At 40.8% G+C, this 23,280-nt stretch overlaps 1 protein-coding gene across 20 annotated transcripts in view; it reads left to right on the forward strand.

The window, feature by feature from the left end:
• Window positions 1-23,280, forward strand: part of LOC126987850 (uncharacterized) — a 122,452-nt gene that overhangs the window by 41,796 nt on the left and 57,376 nt on the right. For 13 of the 20 annotated variants that reach the window (XM_050845286.1, XM_050845289.1, XM_050845294.1 and 10 more), the window contains 3 exons: window positions 789-962; window positions 2,061-2,177; window positions 17,661-17,714. The exons of 2 other annotated variants lie outside the window; for them this stretch is intronic. In XM_050845286.1, coding sequence (XP_050701243.1) covers window positions 789-962; window positions 2,061-2,177; window positions 17,661-17,714 — 345 coding nt within the window. Of the gene's footprint in view, window positions 1-788; window positions 963-2,060; window positions 2,178-2,920; window positions 3,384-8,119; window positions 8,225-17,660; window positions 17,715-23,280 lie in introns of those variants that run through there. 5 more of the 20 variants (XM_050845297.1, XM_050845300.1, XM_050845299.1 and 2 more) reach the window with 3 other exon arrangements.

Genomic DNA, 23,280 nt, shown 5'->3' on the forward strand with positions numbered 1-23,280 from the left:
GCACTTGTAGAACAGGGCAGTAATGATTGGATTAGGATTGCGCGGTTTAGACGTGTGCCAAAAGTTACTGCTATTGACATTATTTCTGAGATAACTCAGGCGAGCACAGGTCTGTTGTAGCGGAGGAGCGTTAGTAGTGATCAGCGAGGTAGTAGTGACAGCAGTGGTCGGCAGGGATAGGCAGAGGGGGCCCTCTAAATTGTGTCTTCTCCTCGTGTTATAGGCGTAGGCCTGTGCTAGCGGAGGAGTGTCAGTGCTTCTTGAGGAGGGTGTAGATAATGCAGGTGAAGAAGTAGCAATAACATTAGTATGAAATTGTGGGCAGCCCATGGCCCTAAATGGTGTTGTCCTCTCCCTGTGTTGTTGTCGCCTCGGCTGTTACTACACCACTGACCGTCGCGTCTATGTACGTGCGTGCGTTCGTTGCACCATGACGGTCATTGCGCCGGTGTGTGGCTGCGGGCGGCGCTTGGTGACTCCGACCCGCTGGCCCGCCGCACTCCGCCTCGCCCCTGCCCGGCCTGCCTGCCTGCCGTCGCCTGCCGTCGCCTGCCTGGTGCACCGCCGCCGCTTCTGCTTCCTGCTGGTGGCTCAACGTGGCGGGCGCGTACACGGTGCCTCACTCCCTGGTGGTGTTGGTGCTGTGGGTGTTGTTGGTACTGGTGGTGGTGGTACTGGCGGCCTGGTCGGCGGGGCCCTCCCCTCATCCCTCTGCCCCCTGGGTCCGCACCCCGTCCCGCCGCCCCTCACCCGGTGCTCGCGTGGGCGTGGGCTGACCCCGTGGGCAGAGGGGCGCCTCCCCTCCCACCATGGTCGACCTCGGGGGGCGCCGCTCCAAGCCCCCCCCAGCTAACAACAACAACAACAACAGCATCAATAACACCACCACCAACAATAACAATGTCGCCGCGCCGCCACCCCCCAGGAGCAGCGTCTACACGGGCATCTCCGTCAAACACCTGGTAACGTGACACTGTTTTGTGATCCCGTAAAGGTGCGCAGTAAAGTACCGGCCGTGTGAGCCTCTTAGTAACGCTTGTGCCCCGCCCCGTCCCCTTGCGTAGTGACCTCTGCCAGCAGCCTGTGTGATGTGTGGGAGACTGTAGACATGATGGTGAAGGTGGTGGTGATGGCTGTAGTGAAGGTAGAGAAGGTGATACTGACACTCTGTGTAACCATGAAAGGTTCTAGATGGGTTGTTATGGTGATGAGGCGATGGAGATATAAAGCTTGTGGTGGTGGCTGGTGGTGAAAATGAGGGATGTGAAGGTGAAGGGGACGATGGTTGTTGTGGTTAGTGGGGTGTAAACGAAGTGGTGGTGATGGTGGTGACGACGGAGGTTTTGAATGTGCTACGGAAAGTGGTGGTGTTTGACGGTGATGACTGTGGTGGTGGTGATAGTGGTGGTGGACAGGCTGTTGGAAGATTGTGAACATTGTGGTATTGTTATCGTTAGAAGCTTATGAATTTAGTGGTGGTGATTTGGCGCGCGCGCGCGCACGTGTGTGTGTGTGTGTGTGTGTGTGTGTAGGCTGGCTGGCTGGTCACTTCACGCGACAATAAAAAACGTAGCTTGATAAATTACGTATTAAGTATATAGGTATAGCATCATATACTCTTTAGATGTAGTAGTAAATGTTCATGCTAGGAATCAGACGTTGAATAATGGAAAATATTCTTTTTAAGATGCACAAGTCTGCAAGTCAAGTTGAAGCTTGTAAAGATAAATTTAGTGACGCTGAATCTCGCGGAGCGTATGCTATGCTTCCATTTCTTACGTGCCATTCCATTTAGTATTAAAATGATGAAATAACTACACTAAGAATTTGAACTGAGTTACAAAAGTGAAGTGAACTGTGGTCAGAATAAATGTTGACAGACATTTTTGTTACGACTGTAGTTTAAGTAATGCCTCATCTCAGTTTTCTTGGTAGTTGTGTTTACTGAAATGATGAATGATTTAAACGGAACGTATATGCAAGCCGGGCATATCCTCCATCACTATCCTTTGGTCCCACTCTCCCTTCCTCTTGCTGCCACCGCTCCGTGGGGGTGACAGCGGCGGAGCTATTGTGACCAGACGCGGTTGTGCGAGTCCCCCGATGAGGCGGGCGGCAAGGGCGGCAGTGCAGGCGGCCGTAAGCCCTACATCACCAAGGCCAACGTGGCAAAAATTGTAAGTCGACGTAGGAAGGCTAGGTTATCGTGGAGCTGCAACTCCCCCCTCCCTTACCTGTGACATCTTGGCCCATATTTTCAAACATTTCGGGACTTACACTCCCATATTTTCTAAGGCTTTCCCAGAGAATGTTTTAGTATTTCCTTGAGTACTAGTGAGGAGCAGTAAGTAGCGGGCTTTTTTTTCATTATTGTTTTTTTATTCTTTTTTTACGCCCTTGAACTGTCTCCTCTGCTGTAAAAAAAAAAAAGTTTGATATGATTATGAACTTGAAAAAAAAAAAAAACTCATGAGAATCAGAATAATCTCCTTGTGGCCTTTGGAAATATTTGTTGTGTCCTTCTGTTTATAATCCCTCGGCACCCTTCTCTACAAACAGCATCTATTTTAGCCTCTTCCTCTCCCTCTCCCGTCACGTAGCTATAAAAGAGATTCTGATACTTCTCCCCGTCCTTCTGTTTATAATCCCCGTTGAGTGTTTCCTCTTTCCCTCGGCACCCTTCTATCTCCAGGCCATATCCTTCCTTACGGTCATATACGTTTACTCCCTGACCCCTTCTTGCCCTTCCCAGCCTTCTCCAGATCCACAAGAAAGTCAGAACTCATTAATATTAGTTTTTGCAGTATTAGTTGTACGAGTCGCATTACAAGTTGTGGGTAGAGGAGGATATAAGTAATAGTAGTAGTAGATGTAGTAGTAGTAGTGGTAGTATAGGCTGAACATGGTCATATTCTTGTAGTGTGCCACGTTGGTGGGTCCGGTACCCCCTCCTCCCGAGTCCCCTCCCCAGCGCCACATCAGTACTGGGGTGTCTGTGAACCTTATGGTGAGTCAGTCTCTCTCTCTCTCTCTCTCTCTCTCTCTCTCTCTCTCTCTCTCTCTCTCTCTCTCTCTCTCTCCTGACGCTTCTCCTTGCTCCTTTGTTCTTTGTTTACGGTCGTGTTGCTGATGCCGCGCTGTGCTTACTCGCTTGCTTTCACCTGTTTGGCTTGTGTTTTGTGTACACACTATTCAGAACCATTTATAGATTGTCGTTTATATTATATTATACCTTGTAGCTTGTTTTTATTTTTGTTTCGGTGTTACTATTGTTAATTTTGTTTATTTTTGTCAGGTGTGAATAGATTGCGATGTTTTTCTTTATTTTACATTCTCAGCTGTTTATAATACGTTTTTGGTTTTCATTTCGTGTAAACATCCCCTTCCCGTACCCCCCCCACCTCCCCTCGTCTCTCTCTCTCTCTCTCTCTCTCTCTCTCTCTCTCTCTCTCTCTCTCTCTCTCTCTCTCTCTCCCAGCCTTGACCTGTTGAATAAGCCTTGATGGCCACTTAACTCACGGCCTCACGATCCTGATTTAACGGGATCATTTACGTCAAGGAGTTAGTTTTGAGGGAAAGTGACCCATTTTTTAGCTTTTACTCTTTACCATTTGTTACACTGACCTCATCATTCTCTTATACGGTTATTGGGTCTTTTGATAATTTTTCGTGTTTGCATATTTTTGTGCATCTCTTTTTTTCTTTATGGCAGCGAGTTACGTCTTATGCTGGTGATAGCTCTCGCTCTTTTTTGGTTTATTTTTCGTATTTGTGTATTTTTGTGGCTTTTTTATTTATTTTTGCATGGCTGAGTTCAATCTTCTGTTTTATTCTTCGTATTTGTGTATTTTTGTGGCTTTTTTTTTATTTTTGCATGGCTGAGTTCAATCTTCTGTTTTATTCTTCGTATTTGTGTATTTTTGTGGCTTTTTTTATTTATTTTTGCATGGCTGAGTTCAATCTTCTGTTTTATTCTTCGTATTTTTTTTTTCATGGCTGAGTTCAATCTTCTGTTTTATTCTTCGTATTTTTTTTCATGGCTGAGTTCAATCTTCTGTTTTATTCTTCGTATTTTTTTTCATGGCTGAGTTCAATCTTCTGTTTTATTCTTCGTATTTTTTTTCATGGCTGAGTTCAATCTTCTGTTTTATTCTTCGTATTTTTTTTTGCATGGCTGAGTTCAATCTTCTGTTGTTAGCTGGTTACCGTTGAAGGCTAGCTTTCGTCTCTTTCTTTTGGTGTGATGAGACAGGTCAAGGTTTATACGTATACATCAGTAAGCGAAAAATGTGCCCTTTCTTTGCGTAACAATATTTCGCGTGCGGCTCATATTGTTTCACATAATGGTTGGCTTACTCTTGACGATTTTGGCAGTTTTTGTATCATGTTTCAAAGGTTTCTCTAGCATTTGAGTGTATTTGTCTGTTTATTTGCACAATCTTTCTACATATGTAAGTTTTTTGTTTGTACTTTCGACCTTACACTTAGGACACTTCATCCTGTTGTTTAGTTAGTCTTTTCACCGTGTCTGACGCTCTCCTCCTTAAGTTACCCGCCCTTCTTGTGTGAAATCCCTTGCTTATCAGGTATTCTACTTACTCTCTTATCTATTTACCCTTTCATTTTATATTTAATCTAAAGCGTTTTGTAATATTTAACAGCATTTTCCACCCGCGTCATATCTTTACCAAGGGTTTATTTTTTTTACATAAACGCTCGTCTTTCGTTTCTTAAAGTCGAAAATTATGGGCACGTATTGAGATTTATGGGCGCGTTGAGTCTTTGAGTTTTAGGAAGACAAAGGAAACTCGAGTAGGGTTTTTTGAAAGGGATCTCTCTCTCACACACACACACACACACACACACACACACACACACACTTCACACACACACTTCACACGCACACACTTCACACACACACACACACACACACACACACACACACACACACACACACACACACAGACAGACTGCTGTGCAATGGTAACACGGTCGCCTCACAACTGAGAGGTCTTGCTTTCGATTCCTGGCTGGAGCGGAAACGGATGGGCAGCCTCCTTTAATCCATGCGCCCAGCAGTGAATGGGTACCGGGTGTCAGTCGGGGGTTGTGTGGGCGTGAAATTCCAGCCGTTCCCAAAGATCCACTATGCTCCAAAGCTCGCTGTGGGCTGGGGATCGCGAGTCCAGGGTGTAATCAGACTGTGTTGAATTACTCTAACCTTGGCGTCAAAATTACCTACCTGAGAGTGATAATTACCTTTATTTATTACACACAGGGGAGTGCTTGGTGTGCAAACTAAAGGGGAACATTAATTTATATAATGTGTAATGTACCTCACTTAGATATTACTTGAGTCGGTCATTGTGGTTATTATTATTATTATTATTATTATCATTAAGAACGTAATTTTTGTAAAGTTCGTTTTTTTTTCTTCATTAATTTTGCTTTTTCGTATCTTTTGTTTTATTCCCTTTGACGTATTCTTTCAGGTTTCCTTTATTTATCTTCCTTTTTCACCCAGTAGTAAATGGGTGCCGGGTGTTAGCCGGGGGTTGTGTTTCGCCTCCCGGGTGAGTGGGTGTGAGGTTTTAGCCGCGCCCATGCAGAGACCGTCGCTTGTGAGCTCCATGCTCATTCCGGGAGGGTACTGGCTGGCGATGACGAGTCTGTCGCGTGGCCAGACTATGGTGAGTGGTGAATTATACACACACACACACACACACGCGCGCACGCACAAACGCACAATTAGTTTCGTCTTCGCGTGACCGTCAGAGAAGAAACGTGAGACACTAGATGCGTCAGTCAGTAGGTTAATCATTTTGTTGTTCGATGGTGCGTCATTCTTCACTGCGTCGTCGTCATTATTCTTCACTGCGTCAATGATTAGTTTTCTTCATTTTTCTCTCCAGTTCATCGTTTGCTTCCTTCTTCACACTGAAGGTCGTCTCTCTTCTCGGAGTCGTCATCGTCACCAATCCTCTCTGCGTCAGTGCATACATAACCTTTATCGTATTTCAGGAAGTCAGCCGTTATGAAATTATTATTAAAGCATGCAGCGATTATTTTTGTGTATGTTGTACGTTCGAATGCCATTTTTTTTCCCTGTTCATGAAACAACCACGCGTTTTTATCATCAAGTCCGTTATTCCGTGCGGTAACCAAATTGCACTTGCGCCTTGTCCAGCGTTTTTCTTTCCTCTTTAGATTTACTTTATTTTCTTCAGTTTCTCATGCCTCAGCGAACAGTCTTATGATACGTTATTTCATTTCCCACGTGTTCTCCTGATGGACGTCCAGATGTCTTCAGTATGTTATGTTCACCGGCATGACTTTATCTACATAACCATCCTCTATAGTAATCTACTTTCTATTTTTCTTGTGTTGTATCTTTTATTTCACAGGTTTTCAGGTTTTTGTTTCATCTTTTTGGCAATTCATTCACATTTGCTTGCAGTGGTTGGTCTTGCACCCCTCAGTAGACTAGAGTATTATTACTATTATTATTATTATTATTATTATTATTGTTATTATTATTATTATTATCTTTTATTATTGTTGTTGCTATTATTCCTGTTACTATTATCAATGCATATCACTGCTGCATATTTAAGTCTTCAATAGGTCAGATTATTGTTGTTATTTTTTTATTATTGCTATTAAATTTCGCTGCCACAGAGCCACTCGGAACCTCTCAGAAGACTAACAGTGACAATAGTGAAAGTGATAGCCAATTTCCCAAAACAGTGCATAATACAACGCCTTATGTCACTGCTCGTCTTCTGCTGAACGTTCCTTTAGTATTAAATGTAGAATTAAGGTTTAAGCTAAGTCTTTGTATAGCATTAGATTGTTGCATTTCCTTTTAGTATATCTGTCTTGTATTATATTGTTTCCATGTGTTCCCTTTGACCTTGGATTCGTGCTATCTAGTGTACAAAGGTGTATATCAATCCCTGCTTAGTTAACAAAAAACAGAATCAATTATTATGCATTGGTACCAAGAAGGTTATCATTCATATTGCATTCTCAGTCTCAAAAATTTCACTGGTTTAAATGATTTTTTACCAATAACACATTTTCTCTGTCCTAAGATTCATTGCTCGAGTATAGAATTCATGGAGTTACGAATATAGTTGTTGCTTGCTTTTAGGCGTTAAGATGGTGTAAGTTTTTTCATATGAGCATATCTTCTTTTGTCTTAGAACCTTTATTGCTACTCTTCAAATTCTTGTATATATTTTCCACTGAGTTCTCTTCTACTGGTACCATTTAATTTTACATTTGACTCTTCTCCTGTTCCTTTTGTATCTCATTTGACGCTGTCTCCCTGCCACACAATCTGTCTCATCCCAGCGTCATTTCTCATTTGATTCTTACCATTGCCATAGTTTTACACGACTTTCCAACGTCTTATCAGTCTTTCATATGGCGCTCCCCCCTTTCTCTACCTCCTCTACCAGCGTCATTTCTCCGCCTGACTTCATTACACACACACTCACGAGAGGACACACGAGAACACACAGTTTTCATCACATCTCTCCTCTGACAGGAACATAAGACACACCTGCCCTTCGTGACGACAAGAAACAAGATGAAAATGACACAACTTGATTCTGACACGCGTGAAAGTTGACATTACACACACACACACACACACACACACACACACACACACACACACACACACACACACACTCTTATCATCCTTCACAGACAGACTAAGAGTTCATTTGTTCATCTCTGTGCGCAGCCATCACTCTATCAGTACTTTTTTCAATTCTCTTCGTCTTTCATTTCTCACGCTCCTTGTTGCCTTATATCTTTCTCTTTTTTTGTATATAAATGTTACCTAGACGGATGGTGTTCTATATATTTCATCATGTTTATTTTCACCCCTGCCTCCCTCTCTCCCTTCCACCTCCTTCTTTTCACGTTCTCCTCCTCCGTCTGCTTTGTCCTCACTCTCATTCTCTTCATTCCTGCTTCTACCTAACCGTTCCCTTCCTCCTCTCTCAATCTGATTCCTGGCTGCCTCTATCTCCTTCCTTGTCTTCCCTCCTCTCTCCACCCCTATCCTCCTCCTCCTCCTCCTCCTCCTCCTCCTTCCTGAGGGTAGAAGGCCGCCTACCAAAAACGTGATGACATTCTCGAGAAGCACGTCGGGCCTCGCGTCCGCTCGTTCGATGCCGCCAAAATGAAGAGCAAATTTGAGAAGCCGAAGGTAAATAAACTTCCTTCTCTTGCACTCACGCCTAACATATGTGTGTGTGTGTGTGTGTGTGTCTGTGTGTATGCACGCTATACTGCACTAAATTAAACTCGGGTAACGTCAAACAATGATCATGGTGGTAGTGTACATACATAAAGTAACGGTATTTATTGCATCTTACGTAATAATATATAAATGGCAATGATGATAGTTACGGTTTGTGTAGATTTAGTATTACATCGATGCATCTACGTGTATGCATATAATTACTGATCAACTGAACAAGTTTCAAATGTTTGTTATTCACACGAGATGCATTCAGAGTTAGCGGCTTGCTCATTTTATTTGTCATACATAATATTTTTTATGACGTTTATGCTGCTGCCACATTCGCCGCCGCCACCACCACCACCGCAGCCTCTGAACAGAACAAAGGGGCTGCGGCGTTTTTATTATTATTTTTATTATTATTATTATTATTATTATTATTATTATTATTATTATTATTATTATTATTATTATTATTGTTATTGTTATTGTTATTATTGTCATTATTGTTATTATTATTATTACTGTTGACCTTAATTGGCCTTTAAAAACTGCTGATAATAATAGTAGTCTTCATGATAATCAATAATAATAATAATAATAATAATAATAATAATAATAATAACAACCAACTCACCACACTAACCAACACGTGGCTTTTTGTGCGTGTGAATGCGTGTATAGTTTACTTATCGTCTCAGTTGACTTTGGTTTGTTTACTCACAGTATCGCTTCACCTGGGTTTATTCACGAATTGGTTTATTAACAAGTGTATCCATGTAACACTTCAACAAATAATCAACTCGTGTATTTATTTAACACTGTCAGTATTAACACTAACGACAAACACGGCAAACGCAGTGTTTACTCCAAGGCCCACGCACCGCACCGCTAAGCACGCACGTACGTATGTTTCTAGTTATTTGTCATCAGCAGCTTATTTCCGTGTGTCGGTCTGGACGTGGAATATGTAGACAGTTTTTCCAGGCAGCTCTGATCTTGGCTTTATTATGAAGTCACAGTACAATGTTCTCCAAAAGCTTAGTGTGTTAATTTTGGGTGTTTAAAAAGTAGTATTACTACAAAATAATATTCGGGAAGTAATGTTTAAAATTAATAATCAGTGTCTCCTCAACGATAGTATATTTGAAGATAGTTTCACGTTTTCACACTTATAGTTTCCCTGATAACCTTTTTGGGGTGGTGGCATGTAGACCCAAAGACAGCAAATTTTGTTCCCATCAAGCAGTACAGTCTTTGGCCCCTCCCTACACATTGTCACGCTTCAGTTTTACTGAGAACGTGGGTATGGGTGATGCAGGCATGACTTGAGGGCCCAAGATCCGTGTCGGCTGCCAGATCTTTCTACATAACCTTAAATCTGCGTAAATCTAAATCGCATACCTAGTTAACATTTCAAATTAAGCTGCATTGTTTTTGTATTTGTTTGTGAGTACTTGATATTTATTATCAAACAGACCTGTTACCTTCACAGCATTTTTGTCTTCTGTTAGTGAATGAAAACATGGACTTCTTTTCCATTCCATTTGTCTCGCACAAAATCACATATCCATTAATAATTTATTTCTTATATCATCATCAGCTTATTCTTGTTTTCTCCGATGAAAAAAATGAAAACGACAAATCTTTTTTCGTTCGCTGCACGTTGCTCTAGTGTGCCCATTCATCGCTGAACAAACTGTCTTGGCCTTGCAGTAGAGCATCACACACGTATGTAGCTCCATTAAGGCCTACCACCATTCAGGTCAGCTTACTGAATGGCGTTGTTATTCCAGTTTTTTTTTTCTTTATTCTTTTATAATCTCTTGTAGCAGGGAAAATGTAGACAAAGATAAGGTGCTGGAGTTCAGTTTTTCTATTTTCTCTTTCCCTTTTTTTCTCTTAGTCTTACATCCTTTCATTTTTACTTCCTACTTTCCCTCCGTCATATCTACCTTTTCTCCTTGCATCATTCTTTACTTGCTCCTTTTCTTTTTCCTTACCTTCCTTCCTTCCCCCCTCCCTTCCTTCCCTCTCCCTTCCTTCCTTCCCTTCCTTCCCTCTCCCTCCTTCCTTCCTTCCCTTCCTTCCCTCTCCCTTCCTTCCCTTCCTTCCCTCTCCCTCCTTCCTTCCCCCCTCCATTCCTTCCCCTCTCTCTCTTTCCGTCCTTCCTTTCTTCCTTCTATAGTGTTAGTGTGCGTGAGGGCTGCCGTCTCTACAATAAACTGTGAGCCGCACCTTGCACGCTACACAATCTCTCTCTCTCTCTCTCTCTCTCTCTCTCTCTCTCTCTCTCTCTCTCTCTCCCCCCCTGACCTACCGTTTCTAGAGTTAAGAGAAATGATGGAGATGAAGTAGAAAAATGGAGAAAAGGGAGGAATGGAAAGTGAAAGAGGGAGATAAAGATGAGAGAGAATGGGAAAAGGATGGAGAGAGAAATAGGGAGGAAGAGAGAAATGTACGAATCTGGGTCAGTCAGGTGTGTGTGTGTGTGTGTGTGTGTGTGTGTGTGTGTGTGTGTGTGTGTGTGTGTGTCCGTGCGTGCGTGTGTGTGCACCGCTGGACGAGGAAATAGATGGGACAGTAATTATGAAAAAGAGGAGGGTGCATGGAGTTACCGGGGAGAGAGAGAGAGAGAGAGAGAGAGAGAGAGAGAGAGAGAGAACTGCAATCTGTTTTACTCTGAAGACCATATTTGGGGATGTAGTTTGATATACACAGATAAACAGATAGATAGGTATATGTTTACTTAGAGATATACGTAAATAGATAAAGGGAAAGTTAATGATATCAACACTAAAAAGATAACACACACACACACACACACACACACACACACACACACACACACACACACACACACACACACACACACACACACAACTCCTATTTTTCATCTCCCGCTAAAGAAATGTATACTAATTATGCGGTAGTGTAGCCACACACACACACACACACACACACACACATGTACACAGAATGATTGGCTGTTTTTTTTCCGGTAGGGCGGATTAGGTTGTGCGTGTGTGTGTGCGTGTGTGTGTGTGTGTGTGTGAGAGAGAGACTGCTTCCGGGGAGGGTGAAGATGAAAGAGGAGGAGAAGGAGGAAAAAGAGGAGGAGGAGGCAGAGCAGTAGGAGGAGGAGGAGGAGGAAGACGACAGCAAGGAAACGAAAATGAAAGTTGGCTGCAAGTAGTCACGTGAGAGAGAGAGAGAGAAATACTAACAACTAACCATTCGTTCCTTCCCCCCCTCGCCTCTCCCCCACACGCTGCTGCCGGCTACAGATGCGTGTTATCATGTTTGCCGAACTCTTTAAGGAACTGCTGAGAACCGTCCACCAGAAAAGGGTATATTCTTAAGACTCTCTGAAAGCCGTTTTGTGCTTAACATTTTTTTTATTTATTGATTTTTTTTTTTTTTTTTTTTTTTTTTTTTTATAGAAACTTATTTTTTCATCAGGAGCGATTTCAATTGTTCCTGTTGTTGTAAATGTTGTATTAGTGCCATGAGGGTATTTTTTTTTCTTTTCTTTTCAGCATCTTGCATGTTATTAGCGACATGATTCTTTTTCCTTGCTTTGCCGTGATTTTTTTTTTTTTCGCATTTTATAGATTGTAAGTCAAGGCACATTTCTTAAAGGGTTATTCTATCTGTTTGACTTGTGCTTAACCTTTTTTTTTTTTTTTTTTTTTTTTTTTTTTTTTTTGGCTAGAAACTTTATTTGTTTTTCATGAGGAAGGGATTTCGATTGTTTAGTGGTTATAAATTGTATTGGTGTCATAAGGGTCCTTTTTTTTTTTAGCATCTTGCATATTATTAGCGACTGTTTTGCCGCCTGAATGATTCCTTTTTCTTGTTTTGCTGAGATTTTTTTTTTTTCGCATTTTGTAGATTGTAAGTCAAGGCACATTTCTTAAAGGGTTATTCTATCTGTTTGGCTTTTCCCTCTCGGTGTATTTACATATGGGACTGATATGCCGCTTTTAATTATTTATTTATTATTATATATATATGATATTTTTTTATCATCACCATTCTCATTATCATAAATATCAAATTTTGTATATGCTAAATCTCGTATCCACCCTTCTCTCTCTCTCTCTCTCTCTCTCTCTCTCTCTCTCTCTCTCTCTCTCTCTCTCTCTCTCTCTCTCTCTCTCTCTCTCTCTCTCTCTCACTCTCTCTCTCTTTTTTTCTTTTTCTTTTTCTTTCTCTCTCTATTACATACACAAACACACCCCGGCTCTGACACGCTCTCGGCTCCTCCCTTCTGCTGGTTCTTTTTGGTGTAACTTCCTGGTGATTCGGTTCCCACACTCATTTTAGAGATGGACAATGCCAACTTTTTTTATAATGTCCTTGTTTTTACTTGCTTAACGTCAAGGTCTGTCTGTCTCTGTGTGTTCGTCTCTCTCTCTCTCTCTCTCTCTCTCTCTCTCTCTCTCTCTCTCTCTCTCTCTCTCTCTCTCTCTCTCTCTCTCTCTCTCTCTCTCTCTCTCTCTCTCTCTCTCTCTCTCTCTCTCTCTCTCTCTCAATATATATATATATATATATATAATTTTCTGGTATACGAATATATCTTTCTCCTCCTCCTCCTCTTTTTCATTCTCCTCCTCCTCCTCTTTCTCATTCTCCTCATCCTCCTCACATAACTTGTCGATTAAGCTCCTCTCATTGTTTCTTTTTTAGGCCAGTTTTTATTTGGTAAAATGTTAGACTTGCCCTCTTCTTCATCCCTTTATTTATATTCCGCCCTGCCTGTCATCAGCTTCATAGATTAGCTCTTCCATTACTTTCAGAGGCAGTGTTAATGCCTTCCCCTTTTCCCTCTCTAACACATTACTCGTAGATGCTGTGGGTTAGACGCATGTGAGTGTAAGGGTCGTTGGGTGGGCGAAAGAAAGGCTGATTAGTCAAGAAAGACTTATTAGTCAAGTTCTGTAGTTGAATGCAAGGGTAGATATCGTATATTTGCACAGATAATTTGGTTGCACTTCTAGGTAGACGGTGCATGCACACTTACTTATGCAATATGTACACGGATACCTGACATGCTGGCACGTATATCCTCTTACTCCGTTTGCTGGTGGGGAAGATAACGTGTGCACTGCAAGAAAATAAATGTTCCTTGTTAGATAGTTCAGTTTACTTCTTTGTGCAGGCAGAGCAGACAAACTAAGGGGCAGCATGCATAGAAAATAAGTGCCCATGACATGCTGTTCTTGCAAGGGAAATATGAGATGAGTAAAAAAGAGGTGTCATCTTAATATTATAATATGTCCAGTATTTTCACACACACATACGTAACCATAAGTATTTCACTCAGTCATCACTCCTAAAGTGTGTGTATATTTCTTAATTTATGAATTTGTACATGTGAATACTGGAATGCGTCAGTTTTCTGCATACCTAGCTGATAGTGGTCTCTGATGCGTGCTATTGCATCTTTCTTTATCAGTACAGGTAACTTATCAACTTTGTTTGTTTATTTATATATTCACAAGTACTTGTGTTCAGTTGTCAATCGGGTTACACAGTCTAATGTCTTCCATCACTTTTTTTTTTTTTTTCAGTAGACAAGGAATGATCGTTGACCCGACTATAGACGGTGTTCCGTCTCTTTCTCGCTTCCCCAGGCACTAATTAATTGAATGAACGATACAAATTGCATTTTCGTGACGTTTAGCCGTGAAGAGAGTAATAATTGGCTCGGGAAACCACTGTGATCTCAGATTATGCGCCGGAAAGCAGCTGATTGGAATGAAAAATACAGAAATACATGTTTACGTTCACGCAACAAAAGAAGCTTCGATATGTGGTCAGCAAAGCGTTCACACGGAAAGCAGCGCTAAAAGATGAAAACAAATGCACTAACTAGTTGTCAGGGAGACAAAAGATATTTTTCCTATGAAATACAGGAGTTTCACTTGACTAACATTTCTTTGAGGGATTTAGTTTTTAATTTAGTTAGTGTGTTTCGTCGGTCAGTTATAAACGCCGTGTGAATCGTCTACTGATACGTTTAGACTTGCTAGAAATTACGACGGAAACACGAGAGGAAGGAAATCAGTACATCTTCGTTATATTTGAGTGCACGAGTAAAGTAACACAGAGTAACATTATAAACGGAAAAAAATGTTATTACTCTCTCCCTCTCTCTCTCTCTCTCTCTCTCTCTCTCTCTCTCTCTCTCTCTCTCTCTCTCTCTCTCTCTCTCTCTCTCTCTCATGACCCACTTATTTTTAGATCCCTTTGAGTGGCAGGTACAAGATTTAATCACCCACAAACTTTATAATTACCTCCAAACACTCTCTTTATTTACCATCAAAGTTATTCTCCGTCCCGCGAGAATACACCATTTAGCCTAAAGTTACTGTGTGGCGCAGCGAGAGTACCGCACGGAACCGTATGCTGGGGAGGGAGGAAGGAGGAAGGGAGGGGGGGAGGGAAGAAGGGACAGAAAGAGGTCAGCAGGTCGGAGTGTGGAAGGGAAAGGGCGAAAGCGGGAGTAAAGGGGCTCTTACATTGGGCAAATTTTCCGTCGATCTTCAGTCAAACCACGATTTCCGCTGTTGTGGTTCTCATATTTCCGTGATTGTCTGACGTGTCCGAGATTTTCCAGAGCTACAGTAGATTTCACCGAAGGACGACGGTATTACTCACTACCATCATCAGCAGCAATAACAAGAAACAAATGAGAACCACCCTAGCGGAAATCGTGGTTTGACTGAAGATCCACGGAAAATATGCCCAGTGTAATAGCCCCTTAAGGAATGGGAAGTGGTTAGTATACGAATGGGAGGTAGAGAGGGCGGGGTAGAAGAGGAAAACAAATGTAAACGCATGAAAGAAAATAGGAAAAGGAGGAATGATGAAGAGAATAGGATGAAGGCGAAAGTAAGAGGACACAGATAGGGATGAAAAACAAAAAGACGAAGGCAAGAAATATCTGGATTTTGAAAGAAAGTAAGAGATTGGAAAAAAAAAGAAAAAAAAGACAAATCGGAGAAAATGTAACGAAGATAGACTGGAAGGAGCGAAGATGTGATATTTTTAAGAAGGGCGGTAACTTACTGAGGAAAGAACAGAGAGAGAGAGAGAGAGAGAGAGAGAGAGAGAGAGAGGCGTGGACAGACTTATCATTATCCCTGGAAAATTTAAGGTTACTGAATTTCAGGGTCGCCCTGACCCCAAAAGTTATGATGAAAGGAAACTTAAGAAACTACGCGTGGGTTTTTTCGTTGGTTCTCAAAAATGATTTATCACTTTTATTATTATTATTATTATTATTATTATTATTATTATTATTATTATTGTTATTATTATTATTATTATTATTATTATTATTATTATTATTATTATTATTACCTATTATTATTACATTGTTTATCCCACTGTTGTTTATTTAATTGGATCATCAACTTTCTTTTCATCATTAAAATTAAAATTACCAAAACTATTGATCTTTTTAGGCTGACAAGATGCATAACATGATTCACCCGGTGATGATGTTTTCTTTTCTTAATGTATTTGTTTATTTATTTGACGCGAAGAAGGATCACTAATGCTGGATACACACACACACACACACACACACACACACACACACACACACACACGTTTAGAGAAATGACTTTGGTTCTTCTTCCTTTGGTTTATTTCCTTTTGTCACGTTTGATCTCTTTTTCGATAATTCTCAAAGTATTTTCTTTCACCTCAGTTTTCCGCGTTCTTTCCTCTCTATTTCCTCTTTTTTACGCAATCTTATTTCACCTTTTTCGAAGCTAAAACAAAATAATAAGCAGATTAGCGCAAGAAGTAGGATAGATTAGTGAATATCATGCTCAATATCACGTTGAATATCATATTATTTTGTTGACGGAAGGAAGCGGAACGTGGAGGTGTGTGTGTGTGTGTGTGTGTGTGTGTGTGTGTGTGTGTGTGTGTGTGTGTGTGTGTGTGTATTTACCTGACTTAATTAGTGTTAGTGACTCACCTGTCGCGTGATTATTAAGTTTTAACATGCGATTTTGTATTTATTGTTTTTGATGGTTGACCGTTTATTTTTGTTTGCAGCTTTACTACTACTACTACTACTACTACTACTACTACTACTACTACTACTACTACTACTACTACTACTACTACTACTATTTTTCTACTACTACTATAATCAGAAGTCTAATCGCATTCCTAATCACCAATATCACTTCTTTAAAACACATTCACCCTTTGACCTGACCCACGGAGATGACATGGGTGTGTTCGGGTCACGTGTTAGGGGTCACTTTGCCGTCTTCTTGTTGGTGGGTCACGCAAGGCTGCAAAAGTGACCTGACCCGCATCCTGAGGCCATAACACAGCCGCCTTTCGTGTCCCTAAGATGACCCTTGCCCTGCCTTCAATCCTCTCTTCTTACCTTACTTCCTTTCTTCCTTTCCTCTTTTTCTGCCTATTAAATGATCATTATTCCCCTTTCTTCCTCCCGAGTTCGCTCCTTCATTCTTGACTTCATTTCTTCTTTCCTTTCGTCCTCTCCTTCCTATTTTCTATACTTATTTCCTCTCTTTTTCCTTCCTTCCTTCCTTCCTATATTTTCTTCTGGTACCAGCAATCATTTTTCGTATATGGTCTCTCTCTCTCTCTCTCTCTCTCTCTCTCTCTCTCTCTCTCTCTCTCTCTCTCTCTCTCTCTCTCTCTCTCTCTCTCTCTCTCTCTCTCTCTCTCTCTCTCTTTTTTTTAACTGTTTATTTATCCTCTGTTTACCTAGCCTACTACTACTACTACCACCACCACCACAACCACTACTACTACCACAACCACTACTACTACTACTACTACTACTACTACTGATCATCGTGTTCTCAATTTGTCTCTTCTCTTCAAGGTTGGCAGTTTGTGTATCGGTGAAAGCCGATTAATGTTTTTACCCATACATATATTTTTTTACTTTGCTTACTCAAGTGTTGTACCTCAATGTCTATCTGTTAGCATGTGTGTATGTGTGTGTGTGTGTGTGTGTGTGTGTGTGTGTGTGTGTGTGTGTGTAATTTACTCCTTTGATAACACCTGTTCGCTCTTAACTACGTATGTCTTCACGTGTGTGTGTGTGTGTGTGTGTGTGTGTGTGTGCACCAAATACTTTTATGTCGGGCTGCTTAACACTCATTATCATATTCTAACCCAAACTTTCCTCTTTCTTTTTTTCATGCATGCATGTGTGTGTGTGCATGCTCGTACATATGTGTGCACCAAATGCTTCTACTCGCACCTACCCACCTTCTACTCTGCCATGCACACACCTGTCTGCCACCTACGTATACCTGAACACCTGCCTTGCCATGCCTCCTTCCCTTCACCCGTGTGTGCTCGCTTGTGGTGATGGTGGGGGTCGTAGGAGGGCCAGCTGGATCCCTTCCCTCTCTACTCACTCCTCGACATGCATGACAACGTAAGTAACAGCATAGATAACAGTAGATAGCAGTACTATGTGTGTGTGTATGGGATAGGAGTAGCTGACAGTATATTGTCACCTTCGTAAACAAACCGCCTAAGTCATTAGTTTCTACTTTACAGGAAATCAGAAAAGAACTGTCATTACCTCATTTGACTTAAGATTTAGGCAGAAAAGAAAAGGTCAATTCTAGAACACTTAAACCCTGGATGACGAAGGCAACTATATAAAAATGGGCGTCACATGTTGAAAAATTGATGTAGACAAAAACCTGGAAATCGCTGAAAAATGACTTGGGCAATTATTTTATGAGGGTGGCGATATGTGTGTAGGTGTGGGACGACAGTAGCTAAAAGAAGTATGAGTGTGTATGGGGTAACGGTAGCTAACAGTAGAATGTGTGTGCTTCTGTGGGTTATCTCTTTAAATCAAACAGACTAACTGATTTCGCCACCCTCGCACATACCTCCCTCTGATGTCTCGTTTTAATGTCGATCTATTTTTTTTTTTTATCTTTGCCGCATGATGCTTCTGATCACACGGCACTGAAGGGCTTAATAACCTGGTAGCAGCGGGGATAATGTTTCTTAATGGTCCCCCTAAGCGAGAAAAGTGAGAAAAAATCATCACTCACACAAACCATTTCATGATATATATCAAAGCATTTGTGATCAGTTTATGTATCATCTATTTGAGGGGGGTTAAATCATGGCACAAATTTGGGCCGTCGCTGGTACACGGTAAAGCCACAAATTTGGGCCGTCGCTAGTACACGGTAAAGCCACAAATTTGGCCCGTTGCTGCTACCGGGTTTTAAGGACGTGATTTTCTTAGTGTTAGTATAATCACAATCACAAATTTAAGAAACAACAGTAAATAAATGTGTTTTTGCCATAAGTACAGCACGCTCTGTTGTGTGTGGATGGGTGTGGGTGTGGGTGTGGATGTGAGCACTCTCAAAAATGTGTCACCGCTCCACTTAGAGAATTTTTCACAGATTTCTTTTCGAGCAGCCATTTTATAGCCTCCTTCTTTATAATATCGGAGCTGCATAAAATAGGAAAATGTGTGAGTGCAGTGATATACCGATGAAACTATTGAACATATACAAATAAATATGAATACTGTTCTTTTATATTAGCATCTGTGATAAAATTTACGTTGCATTGATGTTCATATATTATATTATTTTGAATAGTTTCCGTTCCATATTCTAATGTTTAACCTTTGCACACAATACCTGGAATTTATTCGCATACCAAACGTATTTTTTCCTTCTGCGATAAGAGAAATAAGGATAAAAAAACAGCAACAAATATAAGGTTCCCCATAAACTATAAAGATACCTTACTACTTATTTATTTACTCATATATTCATTCATTCATTTATTATTATTTACGTATTTATAATCTACCGACTTATCACCATTTATCCACATCCATCTATCCACGTTTTATCTAAAGATTTCTTATTTTTTTCACTAATTTACACCCACCCACCTTACCATCACTGCAATCAACTCCTGTTCATCCTTCCATCTCATTAATACATATGTCTATCCACCAATCTCCTCAATATATTATCTTGTCTGTCTACCAATCTCGCCAATATATTATCTTGTCTATCTGCCAATCTCGTCAATATATTATCTTGTCTGTCTACCAATCTCGCCAATATATTATCTTGTCTATCTGCCAATCTCGTCAACATATTATCTTGTCTATCTACCAATCTCGTCAATATATTATCTTGTCTATCTGCCAATCTCGTCAATATATTATCATGTCTGTCTACCAATCTCGTCGATATCATGCATCTATCCATCTATATTACACATGTTTATCCACCAACCTATCTCATTTATTACTCCCTATCCTTCCTTTCATCTCTTTTGCACATCTATATCCACCTGACTAGCTTATACATCCTTCCTTATCCATTCTTCCATCTATTTTTATTTTCCGTGAATCGGCGGGCCCCTAACCAATATACCAATCATCTAGCTACCGATCCAATCTAGCTGTCCATAGCCTTCCATCCCTCTATGGTTCTGTCTATATAATTTTCCGTGAGAGGCTTCCAGTCCCTAATCCTCTTTGTGTGGCTTCTGATTCCCTCTCTGAGCCACCGCAGCCCGATACAAGAACCCCCTCACGCACACCACCGACCTCTAATGTCACCTTCTGGAAAGTGGAAGAAGGAGGAATTTAGTGTTTTCCAGAGTCTTACCTTTTTTTGACAGCAGCGTGTTTCTTTTTTTACCTCAGAATTGTTTCCTGCTATTTTATCATTCCTTTTATTTCCTTATTTCCTTCAGTCACTCGTTCATTCCATTTTTTTGTCCTTTTATTTTACCTTTCTAATTTTGTATATCTGACTTTTTTTTCTCTTTTCATCCCTCTTCCTCCTCGTCCTATAATTCCTTTAACTAAATTTTTCACTTCGTTCAGTCACTCATTCATTCCATCATTTTGTCACGTTTTGTATGTCCGTTTTTGACCTGATTTTATATAATTGATATTTTTCCTAATTCATTCCTCCACCTCCTCCTCCGCCTCCGCCTCCTCCTCCTCCTCCTCCTCCTCCTTTATGGTCCGAATAAAAGGGTCGTGGATTAATTATTACTAAACTTTTACTTTTATGTTTCTCTCCTCCGGGTTCCATACTTTATTTTTCTTTCTATTTATTTTTCTTTAATTTCGTTTTCCTTAATACATTTTTTTAGCAATCTCTCTCTCTCTCTCTCTCTCTCTCTCTCTCTCTCTCTCTCTCTCTCTCTCTCTCTCTCTCTCTCTCTCTCTCTCTCTCTCTCTCTCTCTCTCTCTCTCTCTCTCTCTTGACATTCCCTCCGTAAATAATCTTAACATTATCTTCTTATCACACCTCTTTGCGCATTTTCTTTACTTCCTCATTCCTCCTCCTCCTCCTCCTCCTCCTCCTCCTTCCGCTTCCGTATTTACTCGAATTTTTTTCTGGTAACCTTCTTTTTATCTTCTACTACCACAACCATCACTACTACTACTACTACTACTACTACTACTGCTAATTTTTCATGTCTATCTTTTTTTTTTCCTTCTCTCTCCCTTTTCTCATATATATTATTCCCTTTTTCCTCCCCCTTTTCTTCCCCTCCCTCATTTCTCCCCCTTTCCTCCCTTTCCTCCCGCTCACAATGGCCTTGGGGGAAAATATTATGACCCTAAATCACGCTCTCTCTCTCTCTCTCTCTCTCTCTCTCTCTCTCTCTCTCTCTCTCTCTCTCTCTCTCTCTCTCTCTCTCTCTCTCTCTCTCTCTCTCTCTCTCTCTCTCTCTCTCTCTCTCTCTCTCTCTCTCTCTCTCTCTCTCTCTCTCTCTCTCTCTCTCTCTCTCTCTCATTTTCTTTTTTCTCTCCTTTTATTAATTTCATTCCCCGTTATTTATTTCTTCCTCCCTTTTCTCCCTTCTTTCTCTCCATCCCTTTCTTCCTTCCCCTCTCTCACTTATTTTCCTTTAATCTTCCCTCTCCTCTCCTCTCCGTCAAACCACCTCCCTTTTCATTCCCCCTCTCCTCTCTCCTCCCTTTCCCTCCTTTCACCCTTCCCCTTCCTCCTCCTTCCTTCGTTCAAGCCTTGACCTCTGTTTGGGTCAATTATTCTTCCTTTTGATCTTGTTTACCTCCCTCCTTGTTTACTGGTGACGCTCCTCCTCCTCCTCCTCTTTTTCCTCTTCCTCCAATTTTTGTTTTGTTTTCCTCCACTTCTGTTTCTTTTTGTCTTTCCTTCCTTCACCTCCTCCTCCTCCTTCTCCTCCTCTTTTATCTTCTCATTTTTTCGTCTTACTGTATTATTTGACCTTTTTTCTTTTACTTCCCCTACTCCTTTTCCTTTTTTTTTCATGTGCTACGTCTTGTTCATTCATATTCTCCCTTTTTGTGGTTTTCTCCTCCTCCTCCTCCTCCTCCTCCTTTCATGCTAATCACTGTTCCTTCTGTCATGCAGTGCGCGCGTTAATCCGCCAATCTTTTTCTCATCCATTCATAATCCACCGCAGAGCTTTTTTTCATCCTCCTCGTCCTCGTCCTCCTCCTCTTCGTCTTCCTCCTCCTCCTCCTCCTCCTCTGTTCTATCTATATGTACTGTGTTGTTCATCATTAGATCTCTTTCTCCTTCAGGTACCTCCTCCTCCTCCTCCTCCTCTTTTTTTTCCTCCACTTCTGTTTCTTTTTGTCTTTCCTTCCTTCATCTCATTCTCCCTCTCTCTCCTTTTTCCTTCACTTCCTCTGTTGATTGCTCCCCCATTATCTCTCTCTTCCTTTCTTCTTTCCTCTCTCGCGTATATTTTCCCCAGCCCATCTTTCCCTCATATGCTTCTCTCTTATTCCTACTACTCCTATGTCCCTTCCTCCCTTACTTTCTCGCCTATTTTTTTCTCGTTTTTATATATGTACATTCTTTACTCCCTATTATTCTCTCATTCGGTTATCTTATTTATCTTCCCTCTCTCTTCCTTCCTCCCTTCCTTCTTCCCCTCCTTTACGAATGCTCAGGGAGTTTTTAATCTGTTCTGCAGGTCACTGAAGAATCTGACGAACGCATCCATCACTAAATCGGGCACCCTCGTCTTAATCAGGTCAACAACAAGCTTTCTGGTGCCTGCCCTTCCAGCTTCCCATGTTTCTTTCAATTCAGTTCAATTCCCACATCGAAACATAATTTTTTTCTTCCTTTCTTTTTCCTCTCGTCCCCTCTACTTTCCTTGCGACTATTTCAACATCTTCCCGTCTCCGTTCCTTTCTTCCTTCTTCCTCTCGTCTCTCCTGCTTTCCTTTCTTCCTTCCTGTCTCTTTTTAGTCCTTCCCTCCTTCCCCCATCTACGTTGCCATCCCTCCCTCCCTCCCTCCCTCTGTATACCTGGCTAATCCTCTAATAATCAGGTAATTCGTTTCTACCCAATAAATCCACATTTGCTTGGTGCTAAGCCGTGTTTCTCGCTCGTGAAGTCAACCTGTCCACGACTTGTTTGTCTCCGTCATTATCATCATCATCATCATCATCATCATTATTCGTCTCTAAAATTTTAATTCTTATTCTCCATCCTCCTCCTCATCATCATTATTATCATCATTATCATTATCATTATCGTTATTATTATTATTATTATTATTATTATTATTATTATTATTATTATTATTATTATTATTATTATTATTACTATTGCTATTACTATTATTATTATTATTATTATTATTATTATTATTATTATTATTTTTGTTACCATTGTCATTCCTACTACGTACTACTACTACTACTACTACTACTACTACTACTACTACTACTACTACTTTGTGGCTTAGTATTCCGAAACGTTACATTACTAAACTTTTTTTTTGTATAACGAATTAAATTACTTAACTATCGCAAGCAAACAACATACCTTCATCAGCCTATAATTTTTTTTGTATAACGAATTAAATTACTTAACTATCGCAAGCAAGACATTAACAAACAACATATCTTCATCAGCCTATAATTTGTCTGTGAAGAAAAACTACGCAAATGAACACACATGAGAAAAAATCCGGT

The sequence above is a fragment of the Eriocheir sinensis genome, chromosome 66 (assembly GCF_024679095.1).
Source record: "Eriocheir sinensis breed Jianghai 21 chromosome 66, ASM2467909v1, whole genome shotgun sequence".
NCBI lineage: Eukaryota > Metazoa > Arthropoda > Malacostraca > Decapoda > Varunidae > Eriocheir > Eriocheir sinensis.